At 37.5% G+C, this 22612-nt stretch overlaps 1 protein-coding gene across 1 annotated transcript in view; it reads right to left on the reverse strand.

The window, feature by feature from the left end:
* Nucleotides 1-17361: 17361 nt before the first annotated feature.
* LOC122803887 (organic solute transporter subunit alpha-like) overlaps nt 17362-22612 on the reverse strand; it is a 210703-nt gene continuing 205452 nt past the window's right edge. Inside the window, exon 7 of the mRNA XM_044073569.1 lies at nt 17362-17489. Within this exon, the coding sequence (XP_043929504.1) occupies nt 17362-17489 (128 nt within the window). The remainder of the gene's footprint in view (nt 17490-22612) is intronic.

The raw sequence follows: 22612 nt of genomic DNA on the forward strand, positions 1-22612 counted from the left end.
TGATTCTGGTGACTGATCCAAGCATATTTCTCATGGCTGGCACTCTTTCCTGCACCCTAAATGACCATCTACCAGCATATAATTATAGAAATACCTCCACATTTCACAAGAGCATCATTTTAAAATGACCAGCGATCTCACTAAATTTAACCACAACTATTTTCTTAATGTACTACAATCTATAAAACTGGTCTACACTACTGTCTCTACCTCATGATGATGCAGTTGATCATTTTAACAGCCTTGCTCCCCTTCACTCAAAAAGAATGAGCATCAGCCATGCTCCCTAGCTAACAAAACAAACCAAACAGGTAATGTCACATAGGAATAAAGCACAACAAGAATGGCTAAACAATAAAACCACTCCTAACTTTGGGCACCTTAACAATCATGTGAAATAGCAAGTGATAAAAGACAAAAAACTTCTATAAAACTTTCAAACTGCCAACAAAAATAACTCCAATAAATTTTGATCAACCATTCATTCTCTGCTTAACCCTGGTACCAAAATAAATCCCATCCCACATCCAGATAAATCCCTCATTCAGACTACTACTATTTTTAATGCATATTTCATTGACAGCATAGCTAATTTAACCTTGATAAATCCCAACCCAAACAAATATAAAAAATCAGTATTCTCCAAATGATACCAACAAACTCCTCCCTGTCTAGAAATAACTCCCAGCTCCTGCCTATCCTCTCTGTGAACCACTTCACATCTAAACATTATTACTACAAAATTCTCACTGCAACCAGTCTCCATTGCTCTCATTAAAAGTTTTTATATAAACTTAAACCTGGCTCAACCTCAGCAGACAACATTCCCCCTGAATACACCAAACTAGCAGCTAATGCTATAGCCTATCCATTCAGCATTCTCATGAATCAATTCATCACTGAGTCATGTATTCTAACATAATGGAAAAAGTTTTACATCATCCCATTGCAAAAAGGAGGCAACTTCATTGAGGTTATTCATTTTCAACCTATTGCTATCTTATCCCCTTCTCTAAAATATTAGAGAAATGCATCTACCAGCAGCTTGTCGAGTACATTCCCGAAAATGCTCTTCTAATCTCCACACAGCATGGGTTCAGGTCAGCCCACAGCACTATAACAGCCCTACTTTCATTCATAGACACTGTATACAAAACTAGAGACTCTGGTAAGTTTGTTTCCTCATTATTTATAGAGCTCTTTAAAGCCTTTGATACTGTCTCTTTCCAGATTTCTACATTGCCTCTCTAACTTTGGTCTGTCATCCTCTTCAATCATTCATTCAGTCTTTCAGCTGTCTATCAAATAGGCAACAATCTGTAAAATGGCAAGGTTTCCTATAATCCTACCTCCCAACCATCACTGGTGTTCCCCAAGACTCCCTGTCATCCTATGTTTCAACCATCACTGGTGTTCCCCAAGGCTCCCTATCATCCTACCTCCCAACCATCACTGCTGTTTCCCAAGGCTCCCTATCATCCTACCTCCCAACCATCACTGGTGTTCTCCAAGGCTTCCTTTCATCCTACCTCCCAATCATCACTGGTGTTCCCCAAGGCTCCCTATCATCCTACCTCCCAATCATCACTGGTGTTTCCCAAGGCTCCCTATCATCCTACCTCCCAACCATCACTGGTGTTCTCCACAGGAATGTGTTTGGTAAAGTTGGTGTCTTAAATGTGAGCCAGTAAAAATAAAGTTAAAGACAGATGCTCTCCAATATGCCTTGAATACATCTAGAAGAGTTCCGTTTCCTAACCTGTCCAAAGTGGTGGCAGAACTCCTACTCATGCAGGCACTTGGTGTGATTGAAGTAACTGAAGTGACAGAATAGTGTGTACCTGTGGCTAGAGGTATCAAAAGGGATGATTAATATGCATATGGATAATGCATGATAACTATAAGAATCAATCAGATAAGGTTAGAACTGACTGGGAAATGAAAACAGAACGACAGTAAATAAAGGAACAATGGGAGGGGAGATATTTGTATGGCTCCAAGTATGTAACAAAATCTAGAAGATTTAGGTTTGTTGCCCAAAAGTGTTTGCATAAGGTAGACAGCAGTTGTTGGAGGTGTGATGAGAAAGAGAGGGGAACTTGGGAACATGTTTTTGAGGAATTTAATGAATTGGTAGTTTTAAAAAATTTCCTGCAAGGGTACTTTGTCAGAAATGTTGGAGTGAAAATTATTGTAACAAAGGTAATGATTCTTTTGAGCTGGGATATAGACATTGAATTGCTTAGACATAGTAAGTCGCTACTAAGTTTAATGCTGTTGGCTGACAAAAAAAACAACACAAAACAAACAAACAAAAAAAAACAATTACTAGAAAATGTAAGAGACAGGAACTTTAAGGACCTGTTAGAACTCAATGAGACACATACCTTTAACAACAAAGGTGCTATGAAAGACACTTTGAAATGTGGAAGGTGTTCTTATTGTAAATATATAATGGAAGGGGATAAACTTGTAATTAATTGTGAAGAATGCGTCAACATGGAAATTTACTACAGCTGTATTTCTACGAGAGTTGTATATGTTGCTAAGTGCCTTGCATGCTCAGCTTTGTATATTGGGAAGACAGAAAGAAAGCTGAGAGATAGAAATTATGAACACTTACTACATTTACAGACAAAAAAGAAAAAAATGCTTTGGGCAAACCCTGATCAGTGTTTCAAATTCTGGGTGTTACATTCTGTTTTTTAGACCCCAGAGGTGGCACATGAAATTAAAGTGGCAGCTCATAACAGCTGCAGACAAACTACTTGGCTTGAATGAAACAGTTTGCATAGATAGCATTTTAAAACTGAAACAACTAGAATTTTAATTTGTCTTTCCAACACTTTATATAGATGTAAAATAACATTTTCAATATTTTTTTAGGCTACACATTTTTTAATTTCAAATGTGAAACTTTAGATGTTATAGAAGGTACTTTGGCTTTAACTTCAATTAATTTTTTAACTAGCTTTGTTGACATCAGAGCTTTTAAAAATAGTATTTAAGCAGTATGTTTTAAGGTTTGTACTATTCTGATGAAGTCCTTGATTGTCTTGGACAAATGTGCTTAAATTAATTGTGTTTTTATTTGTGAAGATAGGTAAAGGCTGCCAGCCTAGCCAGATAGAATGTTGTAGATAATTCTGTCATTTGTAAATATTAATATGAGCTACAGGCTTGTTCTCTTAAATGGGAAAAAATGGTGATAAATGTGGAACTGCAAAAATGTAACAACAGTGCACTCTGCTGTAACAAAGCTGACAAGTCAATTCTTTGATGTCAAAACTCGGAGCCAATATGTCTGGATGAAGGAATTCTGCCTATTGTTTTGAGGCCAGAGTTAATGTCTAGAATTTGCATGTATAATTTATTTTATTGCTCTGGTTCTTGAACAGCTGTAAGATCAAAGAGGCTATTAACCTCTGAGAGTCAGTTAGCCTGGGAACCAGAAAGAAATGATGTAAACTGAAATTAATCAGTGGTACTGTGTTATCAATTTAAGGGTAGAAAGAGGAGGCACTATGATAGAGCGACACAGCGTTTGTAAAACATCTTGTAAACAGCTTGCAATGTAAAAAATTAAATATTATTACCTTCTGTTGTGTTGCAACATTATATTGCTTCATATTTACAGTTAATTTTAATCCTTGGGTACACTTTATTTTTTGTTGGTGTTAGAAAGAGGGAGAGCATTAGAGCATTTGTCTTGAGAACATCCAACATCACCAGCACTGCCTGTGTCTGTATGTAAGTAGGATCTTAGACTTTAGTGTTTCTCTTAGAAATAGCTAGGAATTAGGAAGTTTAGACTAAGTGTTTTTCTGTGATGTCAGAACTTTTCTACTGTATTATTTTAAACATTTCTTTGTGATCTCTGAATTCTTGACTAGCACTGTGTAGTAAGAAGTGTTGTCTTGTGTTTTTATTATTTATTATTAAATATTTTTTAAACCTTTCAACTGTGGCTGTTTTGTGTAGAAATAATTTAAGCTGAAGAGTACATTGTATATATATATATATATATATATATATATATATATATATATATATAGTGATACTGTACCGAGTTGCGCCAAATAAGTTTTGCTGTTCAGTCACAATTTCCATTTGGATAATAATATTGCACAATAATAATTGGACACCCTTTAATAAGGGCCTTTGAGCAGCTGATAAATATTATCTGGGTGGTGGCAGTGATTTCTACCATATAGTCTGTGTAAAAGGGGCACAGCAGGAGAACCTGTGCCAGCCTTCCCCAGGAGTGTCTGTGTGGTTATATATAACTCTTATCTCAAAGTGTGGGTGTGTCACCTACTTGGACATGGACATGAAGCACTGGTTGGACAGAGAGGGTGCTGGAAGTTTTAGCTTGCCTATTAGGCTGAGATCTGGACCCTATAGCTGTGCCAGTGGGAAGTCTTATTAGGGACCTGGAGAAAAATGGAGAAACCAGCCCCAGACTGACTGCCATCTCTGTGTGCTCTTAAGGTAAATTGTACTTTACTGTGTGTGTATTTATTATCCTTTCCCTATATGGACACCCCTCACTGGTGTTAGTGGTGAGGATTGAGGTTCCTTGATTGCTGGGGCAGTGCACAGGCATCACATAATTGTTTTATTAAACTTGAATATCCATCTTCAGGTTCCTGTGCCTGGATTTATCAAACTTGGAACCGGTAACTTTGCTCAACTCTGCCGTGCTTTGCTGTGTTTCCTGGTGGTCCAGTTCTTAAGTTTTTTGATGGTTACAATTATGAGATGTAACCAGAGGCATATCCAGGCTATTCCTGAAGAGTCTGAATGTGAAAATCATGTATCAAGAGTGCCATAGCCAGGTGTTTGACCCGAGGGTGACAAGTTCCTAAACCAACCAGAGTATTGCAGTTTTTCAAACAATCTACCATAGGCTCTGTCTAAGGGAAAGCTAGATGTTCTAAATCCAAAATATGTCATTAATCCAAATGAGACTGTTTCTGATGCTGTCCAAAGTATTTAAATGAGAGACACTGGGCAACACTTGAAATAGTTTAATCATTTGTCTGTTTTTCAGATTCTTACACAGATTATTGCCTAGTGAGGGTAACTCAAATGGGCAAGTGTTTCTGTGAGTGTATTGACATCCAAGTGGCAGACAAGTGACTGACTTCTTGTTTTTGAATGTAAATAGAGTAGCGTATTACTAAAGACAAAATAAGAAGTACAGGAGCAAAACAATGAAGGGGTATATAACGTAAATGTGCAGTCCCATAAATCAAATAGCTCCAAGTTCATAGAATCCAAGCCAACACGATCAGGGTTGTGGAATAAAAAGAATTTATTGCAGAATTTTATTACTAAAGACGTTTACTTAACTACTTCAAATGATGCCTGTAAAAAACATGTGTAAATGTGTTTAAAATCCATTTGTTCACTTTCTTCATTGCATTTGAAAGTGTTAAATATAGGCATTAAACATTAAGTCACATTATACCATGTTTTTAGAGTTTCCTCTCTTTCCTTGGGGACAGGTGTGATAATAATTCTGTATAGTTTTTAACATATATCTATGTATCTGTGGATATGTAACATACCCATAATGCATTGAGTCTGGTGTGCTAGGTGGAGCAGTTGGAGACGTAAATAAAATGGACAGACATGATGCATATCTTCAAGTAAGAAGTAAAACAATATCTAAGCAAAAATTGACTCTGTTACTGATCTAATCCTGGCTAGAATACATTTTTTGCTACACTTGCTATCTTTTCTCCAAATACTTGTCTTTTCTACTTCCCCTTTTTTCTCCATCAAGCCCAAAAGATCTTCATGAAACCACAACAAGTAACTTTATTTACATAAATTACATTGCTCAGAGGCTCTAAGTGACTAGGCTCAACTTCTTTTTTCCCTCTAATTAGATCAACCACTGTCTCACTGACTCCCTCTATCACAGTTTCACCACCCTCTCTCCTCATTTATTGCAAAATGATACTCCTTACAGCAGTCCAAGTAACCCTAACCCTTCTCACTTTCCTAATGACTTTACTTCTCAGTCTTAGATGTAACAATACTTTCATAGTTGCTCTGCTTCTAACATATCATATATATTACAGTAACAACCACCTCCCCCCCTTTCTAATACTTCCACGGTTAAGCTGTTTCTTCTTTTCATTATTTTAATTGCTAGAAATCATAGATAATATATCAGCATCTTTTGCAATGTTGTATCTCTTTTAACTATATACAAGGCTGTGCCTATTTCTAATGAATGTTCAACATTGTATATACCTGTGCAAGCCATGCATGGACTCTGTTTCCAAATGACGTTTATGTAAACTGTTGTACAGCTTTTGTCTCATGTATGTACACTCATGTGTATTTTGAACTGGTGTTCAATATGAAGCTTTTCTCCCTGGGTTTCTGCTGAAAAGGGGGTTTATCCCAGACAGTAAACAAAGGCAGATAAATAAATGTGGGCTGAATCTGTTAGCTGCTTTTCTACTGTTCTGCTCTTTTGTGAGCTATTAAAATTACAGTTTAATTTCAAATACTAATGTCTACTGTCATTATTGGTAATACTGAAAAAGATGTCTTAATAAGCATTAATATACATCTCTACAGAAGGAAAAAATGCAATGAACTACAAAGTTAGAAAAACAGGAAAGAGAACAATAGACCAAATCTATCATATTAATGTATTAAAGCCATGGTAAGAAGTAGACATTTCTATGGTTAGTTTGCAAGCTGAAATTCTTACAGGACAGACCAAAGAATCTCTCCTTGAAATACAATTAGAAGAACTGTTAATAAAAGTACAAAAGCAGAAAAATAACAGAATTTTTAATAAATAAAGGCATATTCCCATACATGACTAGGGGAACTAAACTAATATAATATCATACTGAGGCAACATCTGACATGATGTTCAATAGATGCTCAAATCAGGAATAGTAGAAGATTTATAAAGTGAATGGAGCTGCCAGCATTGTTTGAGCCTGCATCTGATGGAAGTATCAGATTCTGTGACGACTATAGAAAACTGAATATCGATTCAGACTTTGATAGCTATGAATTCCCTAGAACTGATGAGCTGAGAGAGAATGTATGAAAAGCCAGATATTTATCAACATTAGAGTTGACAAAGAAGTATTGGAAGGTATTGTTATCCACCTGTGCTACATATCATAGGAACACAAGAACAGCACTAGGCGTGCAAAAATGGAGACCATAACAAGTCTGGCCATGTGTACCTTTACATAAACATGCTTAAAAGTTCTTGCCATCCTTTACAAACACTTAATAGTGCCAGCCTTCCAAATGGAGCAGGGCTGTATATGATAAACCTGGTGTAAATTTCTGTCTAACCATCCAGTCATCAAGACTATTCTTAAAGAAAGCCAAAGCCGTACTTTGTTTGCTGATTAGTGATAACTTATTCCAGAGCTTAGGAATATGTTGAATCAGGAACCTGCCCCTCCAGTCAGTCTTGTTTATTTGTTGTTGTTGTTGTCGTCGATTCAGGTTTCAAGTGCAGGTATCTGTATAACCACTGGTTTTATAAAGAAATAGAAAGGCAAATAAAAGTAGGTCTTTCATAGCTTGAAAAGCAAGATGTGGGTCACTTCAGAACAACTACAATGCTACTGACTATAAGGAGAGGTGTGCTACCAGTGCAGTAGAAGGATTTAAGGCCTTCAATTTTCTTGATTAGAAATATGTGCAGACTTTCCAATTAAGTGTTATGCTTGGATTTGTACATATCAAAAGGATCACTGTATTCAACAATTGGGGCTGATAAGGGAAGAGTGCAGTGATAGGATGACTCCTCTGGATATTGAAGATATTCCCTTGAAAATGAACTGCCAGGTAGAAAGATTTCTTGATTGTAATGGAAATATGATGATGAAATGAGAGAGTGTTATCCACATAAGTACCCAGGTCTGTTATGATGATGTTTGTCTGAAGAGGAGTGCCATTACTGACATTTATGGTGGGAATAGTTTTTTTGCTGAATAAAATACTACTATGCTGTACTTTCCTTGCATTTAGGTTGAGACCATTATTTGCACACAAGATATGTGCATATTCCAGCCTTTGCTACAGCTATTTAGTATCAGTGCATGAACAGATCTGATTGGCATGACGGCTTAACTGTGTAAAAGTCTTTCATCCTGCTGATATAAAACCCTTGCATTTTTGTGAGACTGTGCTCATTTAATCAGAGCTTTCCTGTGCCTGGCTTGGACACCTGTGACTTCAAAACCTTGGATTGCGTCTAAAACCATCTGTGAACCTACAAAGCTGATATAAGTATTTTTTGCACTTGCTCTAACTATCCCAGTGCTATTTAACAGTTCTGTGCTGTATTTATTGATTTGGTTGAACTTATCAGTTTTTTCAGCCTGCACTTGTTAAAGAAATTCCATCTGTTTGTTACTGTACTGCTCTTAGGTCATTTTAACAGTATTCTGATATCTTCTAACCTCCTCTGATACTGCAAAAGCTGTTCTGATTTTGCCAAATTTCCCCTGGGTTTGAAAAAAATATTTCTAAGTTTTGCAACATTTTTCTGTATTTGTAGAAGTTCTCCTATACGTGTGCACATTTTTCTGTATTTGGGAACAGTTCTCAGGGTTTGTGAACTTATTTCCAATGATTCCTGATACTACAGGAGTTCTGCCTTTTGATGTAAAGCATTTGTTACTGCACTTGAGCTCAAAACAAGTTTGTTTTACATTAAGAGAATTTTATTCTGCACTCTGGTGAAAGCAGAGGGTTGATTCAACTCATCCAAGTAGGGAACTGCTGGTGGAAAGGTTTATTGCATGTTTATCTGATTGGCCTGAGGGCTTAATTGTGTAAAAGTCTTTCATCCTGCTCATATAAAAGGATACCTGTGCCTTGTATATAAGTGAACTTCTCCAGTTTCAAATCCTCTATAGGAAATGCTCTCCATAGTTTCCCACAGTTCATAGCTGCTTGAAGAGTTGCCAGTTTGCTCAGAGGGTAACACTACTGCAGGTCATCTAATAGTATACTACTAAACACTCTCACTTAGACTTTTAAGTGACTCTCCCCTACTCCGTCCCATCTACTGTGGATCTGGTATAATGGATAGGTACTTTCTTGTTTCTGGCCTGGTAGATAGTAATGTAGTAACTGACTCATGTTCACTGACAATCATTTCATTTTAGAATAGACAGTGTTTGAGAGATGTAGATACACAATGTCATTGGAGGCAAAGCTCTTACATATGCACCTGAAAAATGCAAACCAACTTGTTAGCATTACACCTAAAACACTCACTACTAACATTAAGGAAAAAACACATAGATCCACATATGTACAGGTACTCACTTGTAATCTACCCAAATCTCCAAGACCTCCAAAAAGCATCTCTCAGTGGTCCCACTCACACTCAAAAAAGACAGTATCCCACTCAACACATAACTCTGAAGATCATAGTAGCCTCACTTCCATGTCCGTAAGGCAACGCACCACACAGCCAAACATTCTAGTTATTGGGGATTCCATTATAAGACATATTGATGTCCCCCTTACCACATTAAACAAGGAGAAGATCACAATGAGCTGTCTGTCTGGAAACAGGATCCGCCAGGTCACACATGCACTTAGCTCTTTAAACCAAAGTACCAGTAGGACATGGTCATAGTCCATGTGGGCATAAATGACCAAAGATGTATCTCATTGGACTATATGAAGAGAGACATGGTGGAGCTCTCTGAACATGAGTCCCAGGTGGGTATGGATCTAACCTTAAGTAGCATCCTACCTTCACCAATGATGATGTCACAGTGCCAGTAAAAATGATTGACTTGAACAAATGGCTTAGTTTCTGGTGTCACAACAAGGGAGCCAATATATGTCAGCCTGGAGAGACACAATCGACAAACCACAATGCTTTGCAGAGATGGTTTGCACTTGTCACCACACTAAATACTGACAAAAACTCTATCTATCCCTATAGTGCATTTTTTAGGCTATGCCAAATTGTTAAACTCTCCAGCATAACAAAACTCATTCATGACTACCTAAATGAACTGCTGCTCAATGCTAGGAGTTAAAAAAAAATAAATAAAAAAAAAAAAAAGCTGCACTTCCTTGAAGCACTTCTCACCCTGGAGAACACAGCCATATGCGCAATCACAGAATCATGGTTCAGAACCATGGAAAGCACCCTGGCTGTCAAAGGCTACAATGTCTTTCATACATTTCAGTCCTCCTCAGCTCAGGATGAAACAAATGGAGGAAATGTCTCAGTGTTTATAAAGGACGAGTACACTGCTAAACTGGTCCAACAACATGACTCACTTGAGCTTCTCCATGCCCAACTAACCATAGGTGTGATCCCTATCATATCCTTGCTAGCTACAGATCCTCTAAATTGAGTCTGGAAAACTACACCTCCTACCTAAACCTGCTGGAATCCCTTAACATTCCACCTAGCGCCATACTTATGGGGGCTTCAACTACCCCTCCATAAACTGTGTGATTTATATGACCCGTGATTCACTTGCTCAGAGGTTTTTGGACTTCATTAATGCAAACACCCTGGAGCAACTAGTTAGCTCCACAACAAGAGGTACAAATATCCTAGACCTAGTACTCATGAACATGAGGGTATGCTGCTCCCTCCCATGCATGAACTCCTATCTGGTAAAATCTGATCACATTAATGATCTCCTTTAGCATTAAAACTAACCTAGAACCCTCATCAAACTTCAGACCTGTTAAAAACTTAACTAAGGCCAGTTACCTCACACTGACAGCTTATTAAACTTCTGAGTCACTCCGAACCTGAATGACACTGAGGTCTACTCTGAGCGGTACACATAAGTACTGTGCAACCACATTCATACATGTATAGAGAAAGCAGTATCTGTCCAAGTCAAACATATAATTATTGGCAAAAATAAACCACCCTGGTGGACCCCTAGCATAAATAGGCTATTCAACAAAAGGAAAAAAAAATCCCCATAGCCAAGAAGGAACAAACAAAAAAGTACAAAAAGACATGCACCAGTCTGAACAAACAAATTAGAGAGCTGGTCAAATCTGCCAAAGTAAACTATGAGCAAAGATAGCCTCCCATTTAAAAGATAACTACAATGCTCTTTTTTAATTATGTTCGTAACCTCAGGGGAAACACCTCAGCAATGTGAACGGTAACACTTACTCCCAGCTTGAAACTATAACAAACCTGCTGGCTGACAAGTTCAGTTCAAACTCCCACCTCCTATCACCTCCAACCACACCCAAAATAATACCTGCAACCATCCCCCTACCAGTCATTCTGAGGAAACAGGTCTTTACTCTACTCACTAAAGCCAAAAACACAGCCTTAAAACAACATTTATCAGGACCACTAGAAACTCTAACCATAGTCACCAGATGGGAATTGTCCCAAAGGAATGGAGGACTGCAACAGTCACCCCTCTGCACAAGGGTGGCCCATCAACTGACCCAAGGAACTACAGACTCATAAGCTTCACTAATCTTATTTGCAAGGCCTTGGAGAGAATTATCATGGACCAGATCAGTAATGACATAGGAACTCTACAGACACTTGTCCAGATCCAATTTGGCTATGTCAAAGGGAGGTCTTGCCTGCTCAATCTGGTGGACTTCAAGAAAGTCACCAAGGCCATGGATGAGGATAAAACAGCACACACCACTTATCTAGACCTGGCCAAAGCTTTTGACATAACCCCAACCACTCAGGGATCATAGATAAACTTAGTTAGGCATAAACCTCTATATCTTCAGATGGATAGCAAACTGGCTCACTAAAAGGGCACATGTTGTCCAGATAGGTGAATGCACTTCCAATAAGAAACCTGTTACTAGCAGTGTCCCACAGGTGTTGGGACTCCTTATGTTTAGTATATACTTCTCTGAAGTGAAGACCAATGCTATGGGCTCTGGCTCACCAAGTTTGCTGACAGCTATAAGCTGGGAGCAATCACTGAGTCCCCAAACAATTCTGACATCCTACAAACAGGCCTAAAAATGACAAACGAATGGTGCAAAAACCACAGTCTGAGACTAAATGCTAAAAAACATGCAATCATACCCTTTGGTAAATCAGATATCCCTGCAAATTATAATATTGATAGCAAACCCCTAAAAGCAGACCCAGTGTTGAGGGACCTAGGAACAGAGCTAGATAGTGACCTAAACTTTGATGCCAGTTAGATATGGTAGTGAAGAAATCCTATTTCACTAAAACAATATAAAGCGTAAGGCACGCCTTCTGCAGACTGAATAAAGGCCCTATCTCTTTACTCCATCTTATATAGTTTATTGAGAAATGGCTTATGACTGACCTACAAGGCATTCTCTGATCCAGCCCTGATGAAAATGTTACATATTTGCAAGAACAATTATACGAGGGTTATGCGTTCCATGGACCTGAACCTTATTTGTGACAATAACAGAACTTGCTGGAGAGACAGATTCATATCCTAAAGGCTATCTTATCTATGGAATAGACTTCATATCTTTGTAAAACAAAGCCCATCCCTCACTTTCTTCAAAAATAATTTCGATAAATGGATGGAGAACCATAAATTCACTCCTGGGGCACTGCACATGTCCCTTATGTGCAGAGGCAGTCTGTAAAATGACTCAGGGTTCCAACACCCAAAGACCCACTACCCTGATACTACCTTATCCCATATCTTGGGAATTAAGATATACTACTGTCATATCCTGGGTATCGTTGGCTAGGCTTATAAAGGCTTTTATGCCATTTGCCTACTAATCATCTTTGAACCTATGAAGATGACAGTGAACAGCTTGCAGTCATCAGCAAACTTAGTTAACCACACTTCTGGCTTCTGGGCTATTGGCTTGAATATTAGCAAAATAATTCTGAGATCGTACATCAACTTTCACAATTTAGGATCTACTGGACAGCCATTTTGCAATTCAGTGGACTATTTAGGGGTTTGTCTTATGTATGTCTAATATTTCAGTAATACCAACACGGGGTTATTGTGACAATTTGTGCATGCATGGAGTGATCAATGTCTATAGTCTCTATAACCTTTTCAAAGAGGCTAACTAAGTTAAGGAGACAGGACCCATCCTTTAAAACAACAAACTTACTGGGTCTAAATCAATTAGGTTGTCTATGTCTGCATAAATGAGTTTTCTGCTATGATACATTCCCTGGCTTTGCATATAAGGTTGGCTCTATAATTACCTGAGTTTGTAGAGGGGCTGCAATTGTATAGGAAAGTCACTGATGCTGTTCTCTAGGCATTAGGCACAAACCCTGTGTAAAGGCTGAGCAGTTTAGAGGATCGGCCCCATTTAGCATTAATGAGAATGCAGCCTGATATGCTGTGTGGTTCCATGGAAGTATTATTTTTTGCCTCCGACAGGGATTCTAAGATTTTTCCCATGGTGACTTTAGGGGAAACTAGATTATCAAGGATAGTTGGAGCAATGATGTGGGTAGGTGGGAACAAGTTATCATTAAACTTGTTTACTAACATATTGGTCTATTTCTGGGGCTGGAATGTGTGATATTATAATGGATGAGCTCAGTGTATTGCTGCATATTATTCTTTCTTTTGGTATCTGCAGTGACCTTAAGCTTGTACTCTGTTTTTATATGTGCTAACAGTGCTCTTAAGTTCCCTGCTGGCATGTTTTACTGTGGTCAAGACATAGGGAGATGAGCATATCATACAACTTTTCAGTGTTTTTGTTTTTTGTTAAATAGCTTATTAATACAGGACTTCCCCAGAAAGGTTTATTCCTGAATTTCTCATTATATTTGGGAAGAATGTTTGCTTTCATTTCTATGCAGCTCTTTAGGTGCTTTTAAAATTCAGAAGTGAGTGTGACAGCTCGCTCAGCTGGGTCCATTTACAGGGAATTGCAGGGATTTTTGCATAGATATTCTACAAGCTGAAGTAGGTTTATCTTACAGAAGTACCTAAAGATGGACTTATGGTCTCATTTGGTGGTGAGCTGGTACCACTAGGCCCAACATTAATGATTTGTGGTTAGATTTAACCAGGGATGAGGTGATGCAGGATGGTTACAGGCAGGGTCAAGATTGGTAAGGACCACATTAAGGATATTAAAGTCTCTAGTGGGTAGTTTTAGAATTTGCTGCAGTGCATTATTAACAAAGTCTAGGAAATGCTGAGCATATCCATGTTTAAAGGTATAAGTGTGCCACTGGGTAATTGCTGTTTTCTGTGAAGAAGGTATTTAGTTTAGTTATATTAACAAGTCAGTCTTGTTAATATAATTTCCATGATCTTTGGGGAACATGAAGTAAGAGATGGATTTGTTAAGAGTAATTTGAATCTCTAGGAGCTCCTAAGTTAGGAATCATGAATAATTTAATGAGAGATGGTGTAAACATTTTGTAGAATTGCCTGAGAAAGGCCAAGTGGGTTATCTTTTCATTTGATCTTTCAAATAAATCTGTTTTTTTTTTAAATATTTTTGCCGTTAGTTTTTTTTGTCTAGACAACCTGACATTATGTGTGTCTGTGTGTGTGTGTGTGTGTGTGTGTGTGTGTGTGTGTGTGTGTGTGTGTGTGTGTGTGTGTATGTGTTTGTATGTGCTTTCATAAACAAGTTTTGCAGAACTAACATTGCATCTAAATCAGATCATGGATCTTACAAGAAGTGAAATATGACTGTACTACAGAGGCTCCAATTGTGCATTTAAGGAATGACTCAATATGATGTGCCATTGGTGTGCTTCCGTGATATTTTATAATTTCTCCATAATCTATAACTCCATTTTCAAATAAAGAATTTTGTAAACAGCAAAACACAATTAATTACCTATTTTATTTTGTAGCAAGTATTCATTATTGCAAATTTGTTTATTATTCAGTGTGAATTTCAGGGCGGCCACGGTGGAGCAGTGCTTAGCATTGCTGCCTCACAGCAAGAGGTTCTCCGGTTCGATCCTTGGCTGGGGTGCCTTCTGTGCGGAGTCTGCATGTCCTCCCTGTGGTCGCGTGGGTTTCCTCCGGGTGCTCCGGTTTCCTCCCACATCCCAAAAACATGCTGTAGGTGGATTGGACACTCTAAATTGGCCCTAGGTCTGAGTGTGTGCATGCCTCCTGTGGAAGGTTGGGCGCCGGGTTGGCAACTCGACACCGTAAAACTCCACTGCCAATCATGAGCGGACAGGTGATCCGCTGTGGTGACCCCTAACCGGGAAAAGCTGAAAGAAGAAGCAAATTCAGTGTGAATTTCATAGAATGAAACTACACCCTTGTGTACATATGTGTGTGTGTGTGTGTGTGTATATATATATATATATATATATATATATATATATATATATATGTATATGGAATCAGTACAGAATACCAAAATTTCACAAAACCTGAGACTCTGAATCCCGAGGACCAGAATCTTGAGACTGCGGAATCTCGAAACTTAAAAAAAAAAATGTAAAACATACAACAAACTATTCCAACATGTATGCAGGGGGGCAAGCCCCCCTGCACCTCCCACACCCCCTGCAACTTAAATATACCAACTCCGAGATCTGACTACAGTGGAGTGAACAGCAAAGTTCCCGTTCCGCACTGTACGGCAATCCCCATTCACTACGTTCAAGATTCTGCAATCCCGAGATTCTGGTCCTCGGGATTCAGAATTTTGGGATTGTGGAATTTTGGTATTCCGTAGTGATCCTATATATATATATATATATATATATATATATATATATATATATATATATATATATATGTATATATAGGGTCCCTATTAATTATTTGAACTTTTCAAAGTTCGAATGTCATATGGTCGACACCATATGATCGAACTTTGAAAAGTTTAAAGGTTAAAAGCAATGGCTCCGTACGGCACAGAATGGGAAACTTTCCCTTTTCTGCACTGAAGTGCGATCTTGGAGTTAGTATATTTAAGTAGGGGGGTGTGAGGGGTGCAGCGGGGGCTTGCCCTCCTGCTCAGAGCATTCAGGTAAGTTTTTTTTTTAATTTTTTATTATATTTTCGAAGTTTCAAACTTCCCTGATATGTTGTCAAACATATGAAGTTCGAAGTTTTGAAACTTTGAATATATAATATAGACCCTGTATATGTGTGTGTGTGTGTGTGTGTGTGTGTGTGTGTGTGTGTGTGTGTGTGTGTGTGTGTGTGTCTGTCTGTCTGTGTCCTTTCTACTAAAAAAAGTGGAGGACTGAATGAGAAATAAAATGTTTAGTAAGCTATGATGTATATGTATTTGTATTAATACATTAGTCTAATAATTGTATAGTGCCAAAAAACAAAAAACAAACAAATGAAAAAAAGAAGAAAACATGCTCTGGTAATAATTCAGCTGATGCAGTTACAGAACTCAATAAGCAGGGGTCATAATTAAGTCACAGTAATGCCTTTGAAGCATAGCTACCTCAGATAAATCATTAGAACTGACAAACGAATTAGGAAATATAAGGAACCTGAGATGTGTTACTTTCTAGCACAGGTATACAAGGTTTTTAGGCAGCATTATGGGCAGAAAATGCACAAATTTTTTACACTTTATTATTTAAAAAGTTTGATAAAATATGCTTGTATTAAAATAATGTGAATGTGCAAATTTAATATTAAATGTATATGCAATTTAAAAGCATTACCATTTCAGACAAGTCTAAAATGAAATGTATTGCCACATGCTCTTTGAGTTGGAAACATAGGACATACAGATGCACACATGGAATTTCTATAAATCATCACTAGAACATCACCAGAATGTGTACCTAGACATTCCAGAAAAATCTTTTTTCTCCATCCATGCAAAAATAGAAAAGACAAGAGATTTTCTTTAATAATTTAATGGTTGTTACTAGCTAATACATATATATTTCATTCTGACATATTCCAAAAAAGTTCACAGTGTTTTTTTTTCCAGTGGTCAGCCTGGAATTGTGTTATCAAGATGAGCAGTTCTGTCTGTTTGATTGGTCCTCATACACAAAACAACTTGAAGTGCTCACACACGTATTAACTTACATTTATTTAGTCTGTTCCATGTTATTCAAAGAAATGTAAAAGGAACACATATTCCATGCTGACATTGGATATGCCGGCTTACCACATTTAACTTTGCAATGTCACACTGTGGTTTGCAGTATCAGACAACATGTCATAATGGGTGTAGACAGAGCACAGTCATGTATTATCCTTAATCATAGCTTCCATAAACAAAGCTCTGCTTTCCACAACAAAAGGTAGCACCAGCATTTTAGATGTGTTAGTTCTCTGGCATCTCCAAAACCTGAATTACTTTCAGAATGAAATCCTTTCAAATTTGTGTGTATTACAAAGAACTCCACCTAAAAAGCACAAATAAATCATACATATTTTAAGGAATTGTATGAAGAGGGTTGTCAAAATTAAGAGATAATGATTCTGGCAGAGACTTTCGATAAAATCTCCTGGAGACCAGTAACAGAACAAACATTTCCAAAATTTTGGCCTGATGATCTATCTCTGAAACAGAAAGAAACAACTGTTACTACAGAAAACAAATCAGTCTGTAAAAAAAAATACTTTTTGTTCTCTAGGAAAAAGAATGTGTTGTATTAACTGAGTCTGAGCTGCTACTCAATGGTTTTCTCTCCTGCTAAATGGTTTTCTGTAATGAGAGTCCAGGGATAGAAAGTGATAAAGGAAAATAACAGAAAATATCATTTTAATAAAAATCTGAAATACTGTTATTTTTTTATTTTGACAAAAATAAGTGTATATTTATAGCTTACTTCCTAGAAGTCAGTAAAATGGTTCATTGAAATTGCTTTATGAGAAAAAGAGTTAAGTCTAACACAAGAAGAAATGCTTTTCTCAAAATATTATACGCTGTTATGAAAAGTCATAGTTCACATTTCTACAGAGCAGCAACTTTAATTAATACTTTGTGCATACTGTTATAATTTGTAATGCAAATCATTGCCCCTGTTAATTTATATATTCAAGAAATCCTTCATGTTGGAATATAAAATATTCTCTTGGCTTCTGTTTTATTCCAAAAGTGGCTGACTGCATATTGATATTTTACTGTATGCTTGAAATTATCATTGTTCTTTTTGTTTCTTCTATCTGTACTATATATTTTTGTTTATCTTTACAAATCCTTTCTATGTCATCTTCAGTCTCTAACATTGCTGACACAGAAGCACATCACAATCCACCATTTTGTGGGGCCCTCTAGTCCAGTGACATTAATGTCTTGGGTGCTGTCGAATTTGGACCCTTAGCAGAAGGCACATGAGTACACTGATGGCTGACAGGGGACATACTCCATACATTAGAGTTTTCCTCTATGAGCCTTAACCCCGGTGCATAACCAGGCAATGATGCTAGCACACTATTGCCCACTCATAGACCTTCCGGAGTTATTCCTGCGGTCTCCATGAGGAGGCATAGACAGCAGTTTCCAGTTCCACAGCTTTCTCACAACAAAAAACAGATACAGAGTTCAACCAGCTATCCCCACCCACAGATGAGTCTCTGCTTCAAGTGTTGCTAACTGAACACTGGTTGGTATGGAGTCTACCATGAAGCAAATGCATCATTACCCTGTCCTAGCCCCCCTTCCAAAGAGAGAAGAACTATGTCTTGCCCCCTCAACCTTTGATTCCTGGGTTGCTAAATAAAACTGTGTCTCTGGCAGCATAGATTACTGCTTTACCCTTATGTTAATAGGACTTTGTGCTACTATATATATATATATATATATATATATATATATATATATATATATATATATTTTGTGAGTATAGGAGACTTCGAGTTCTATTACCACAGAAGGTGCTAAGCATCAGGTAGGGGTGCTACATTCTTTAAATGAGGTTTTAAATGAAGGTGGCATCTTTTTAGGTGATGGCAGCTTAGGTGGATATAAAAGATCCCATAGGACTTATATCTGAGAGGACACACAATACTTTCTCCCTGCATGCTCATGCATGTTCATTAATAAAGGCTACCAGCTGGCGGTGGCTTGAGGATTCAAAAGCCCATCCCCAGAATGACCATTGCAGCATGACCCCCTCCTCTGGGGAACTATGACTGCATGCATTCTAGTCTGCCTTGCCCCTCTCCTAGGATGAGTAATGCCCATACTCCCCTGCCACCTCTGCCAAGCGTCCAAGTATTCAGTGAACACAGCTCACTTGGAATGTAGCCAGAGCTTTATACTTCTATGCCATTGGAGCTGGGCATTTTTCCTTAAATTTAAATTACAATCCCCCATGCACATAGTATTAAATCTAATTGTAACATCCATTTTCACCTTTTCAAATAACAGCTTCCCTTCTTGTGGCAATGTAGGTATGTAAAGACAAATTAAATAAAAGTATAAAAATTGTATATGTGCATCTAAAACAATAAACCTACCAAGTATTATTATAACATTTCTTTTTTTTTCTAAACAAAACTACAATGTCAGAAAATACCCCCTTTTCCAGTCCTGTTTCCTATCAGCCATACCCCTTTCTCTTTCCATGCAGCCTCAATATATGCATTTATTCTACTTTAATAGATAGTTTGTCTAATAAACATATAAAATCATTCCACATTGTCTGATACCATCTAAAAGCAGGACTTAATGCTATTAACATTTCAAGATGTAATATCAATATTATCCATAATATTATTTTTCTCATTTTCACCTTTCCTTCTTCTTTTTCAATACATTTCTCCTCATCTCATATTCTCCATTCTCCACACTCTTATTCTCCAAAATCCCATATTTTATTCTGTAATTTAATGGACTGTCCTTTTTATTTATTATTTTTCATGTATTCAATATCAGGTGGAGAAGGAAAAAAAAGAATAACAAAGTGTCATAAAGTCTGAGCATATTTGTCTCAATCTCTATCATTGCTTTCCATATAAACATTAAATACTTCATCATACATATTTCCCTGAGCAAAATGAACCATAAATTGAACCAAAATGTTTGATGGTTCCTCACCTAGTACAACACATCCTACAATTCTTTATAAAGTATACTTTCTCCTCTCAATGTTCACATTTTTTTAGGACACTCACTAATTAAGTCCCATGAATTACCTCAATGATAAGAAATTTATAGCTGAAATGTGTAAAGAAAACTCATTCCACATCCATATGCAGAAATGATATTAAGCAAATGAGCAAGTTTGTTTTAACATATTTTAAAGTCATTGGTGCTTTCTTTCTGCCAGACTATATTCCCCTCAGTTTGTTAATATGTTCATCATATATGGTTTCACATTCCTGCAGCAAAAATGTATTAATGTCCTCCATTTCTAGATGCTACTCTGTGCCACTGAGCAGACACAAATAAAATGAGTGGAAAAACAGACCGTAAAGTCTAAACCAAAATCCAAGAAAAACAGCTGTGTCAGCGTACAGGGTGTATATCCAAAGTAGTATTTATTGCATAAATTACACAAGCACTTTCACCCTAACTTAATTGTAGGGCTTTTTCAAGTGTTAGAACAGTATCACTGTCTGTTAGCCATCTTTAAATACCTGAGTTCAAAAAAAGGTGCCAAAAAAGATGTTAAATTTAAAGTGAATGCACACATTTAAAACATTATTACATTCTGTGATTTTAAATGTGTGCTTTCACTTTAAATTTAACATGTCTTTTTTGGCGCTTTTTTTTAAACTCAGGTATTGGCTAACAGACAGTGATACTGTTTTAACATTTGAAAAAGCCCTACAATTAAGTTAGGGTGAAAGCGCTTGTGTAATTTATGCAATAAATACTACTTTGGATATACATCCTGTACGCTGACACAGCCACTGAGCAGACACATAAGAACACAGTCTAACAGCAACAGTAGGTCATATACAGTTAGCATCTTACAGCTGCAGTTCATACTGTATGTCACAGCAATGTGGGATTTTTGCTGTTTAGCACTGTCTAGCAGATTAGGTTGTAAGAACTATGCACCAGGTATATCAGTATAGCAGCTGGTGGTCCCCATATTTATCACATCTCAGCTACAAAAGATAAGTGTATGGGGCCACTACATATACTGGGCACAACTGAACTCCTACCTGTGATACTAGCCAACAATACCTCATAACTGGCAGCTTATCTATACATATCTTCATAATATATGTACTTAACCTTGTCATGTTATGTGTAAACGAAATATACAAGTGCTTTTTTGAAGGGGTGTCTTTGGCTCAACTTCCTTCTTCATTGCTTTTATTCTGTCTCTCTCTGAGGTGTCTGTACCTCAGACAAAAAAAAAAATCACTGACAGTCAATGAAAAGCTTGCCTCTGTCTTTTGTAAGGATGCATGATTGGGACACTGAAAAGATACTAGAGTGCAAGATCTAAATGATCATTCCTCTATGAGGTTCACAGCAGTAAACTGACACCAATCACCTTAAACCATTATTCTCAAGCAAGTGTGAATGAAAAACTGTGTCTTAAGAAACAGAATGCAAGATGCATGTATCAATAAAATTAGGAAGAGGACTCAGAGAGGCCTAAAGATTAAACAGAAATGCTTGTTTGGAAAGAAGGAAGGCAGGCTATGTTGTCACCCCCCCAAACAAATGTATATATGTGTGTGCGTGTGTGTGTGTGTGTGTTAATGTTATAGAGGTGTGACTGTGTATGCATGTGTGCACATGTGTTGGGGTATGATGACAAAGTTATGTGATAAATATGGTTATAGGACATTAAATCAGGACTTGCCATGGTAGCATCCTAATTCAATGAAAGTCTGAAAAAATGCTAAAAAATGCCCCCCCCACACTTTCCATGCAAGAAATAAATGAGAAGCCAAAGTTGATGAGATATTAGATGACCATTATAAGACACTTTGGCATTACAGGAGAAAATAAGGTAGAAAAGAACAATACACTGCTGGGGAGGTGAAGCTAGAACTGCTGGAAGATGAGCAGATTGATGACGATTGAAGAGCTCTGAAGAAACATACTCCTGTCAGTAGGTTCCTAAAAGAAGAGCAACGAGATTGCATGACTTTTATGAAAGAAAACTTTTTGGACCTGTGTGAAGGCAAGTTGCCCTAAAACTGAGAAGCACATATAGGTTCATAGGTTCATAGGTTCATAGGTTCATAGGTTGGTACTAGGCTATCGGCCCTAAGGCCTATCTATGCAAGCCTAGCCATAACAATTCCCTGGAAATTTTTTCACACAGTATTTACTTCTCTGGGCCCCTGTCTAGCAGGGTGACTGACATGATCCCCGGGGTAAATTTCCTATCTCCCATCCAATCGCCAAGGTTCCGTTTGAAGAGGGCCAATGAGGTGCTCTGCTTGACATGTTGGTCTTTTGTCTGTCCTTACGGTAGCCTCATTACATATTGGAGAGATCTGACACATTTGCTATGAAGGACCACATTCTTTCCCTCCTGTGAAAGCTTGAGGAGAACTGTAGAATATCTGAGAAGAGAATAACTCTGGAAATGATTTCTCTCTTTAGACTTATTATAAACATACGCTTTTTTATCAGTTATGTATGAGAGCAGAGTAAAGAAACTAATTTAGGTTGTTGTGCTCCACTTTCTTTAAGGTTTTCTTCCAGATGGGGCTAAGACTTTCACAGAGGTACAAGAAGCTCTGAAGTGTGTGCAAGAATATAC

This window comes from Protopterus annectens, chromosome 6.part0 (genome assembly GCF_019279795.1).
Source record: "Protopterus annectens isolate FY-2018-M chromosome 6.part0, PAN1.0, whole genome shotgun sequence".
In the NCBI taxonomy this organism is placed as follows: domain Eukaryota; kingdom Metazoa; phylum Chordata; order Ceratodontiformes; family Protopteridae; genus Protopterus; species Protopterus annectens.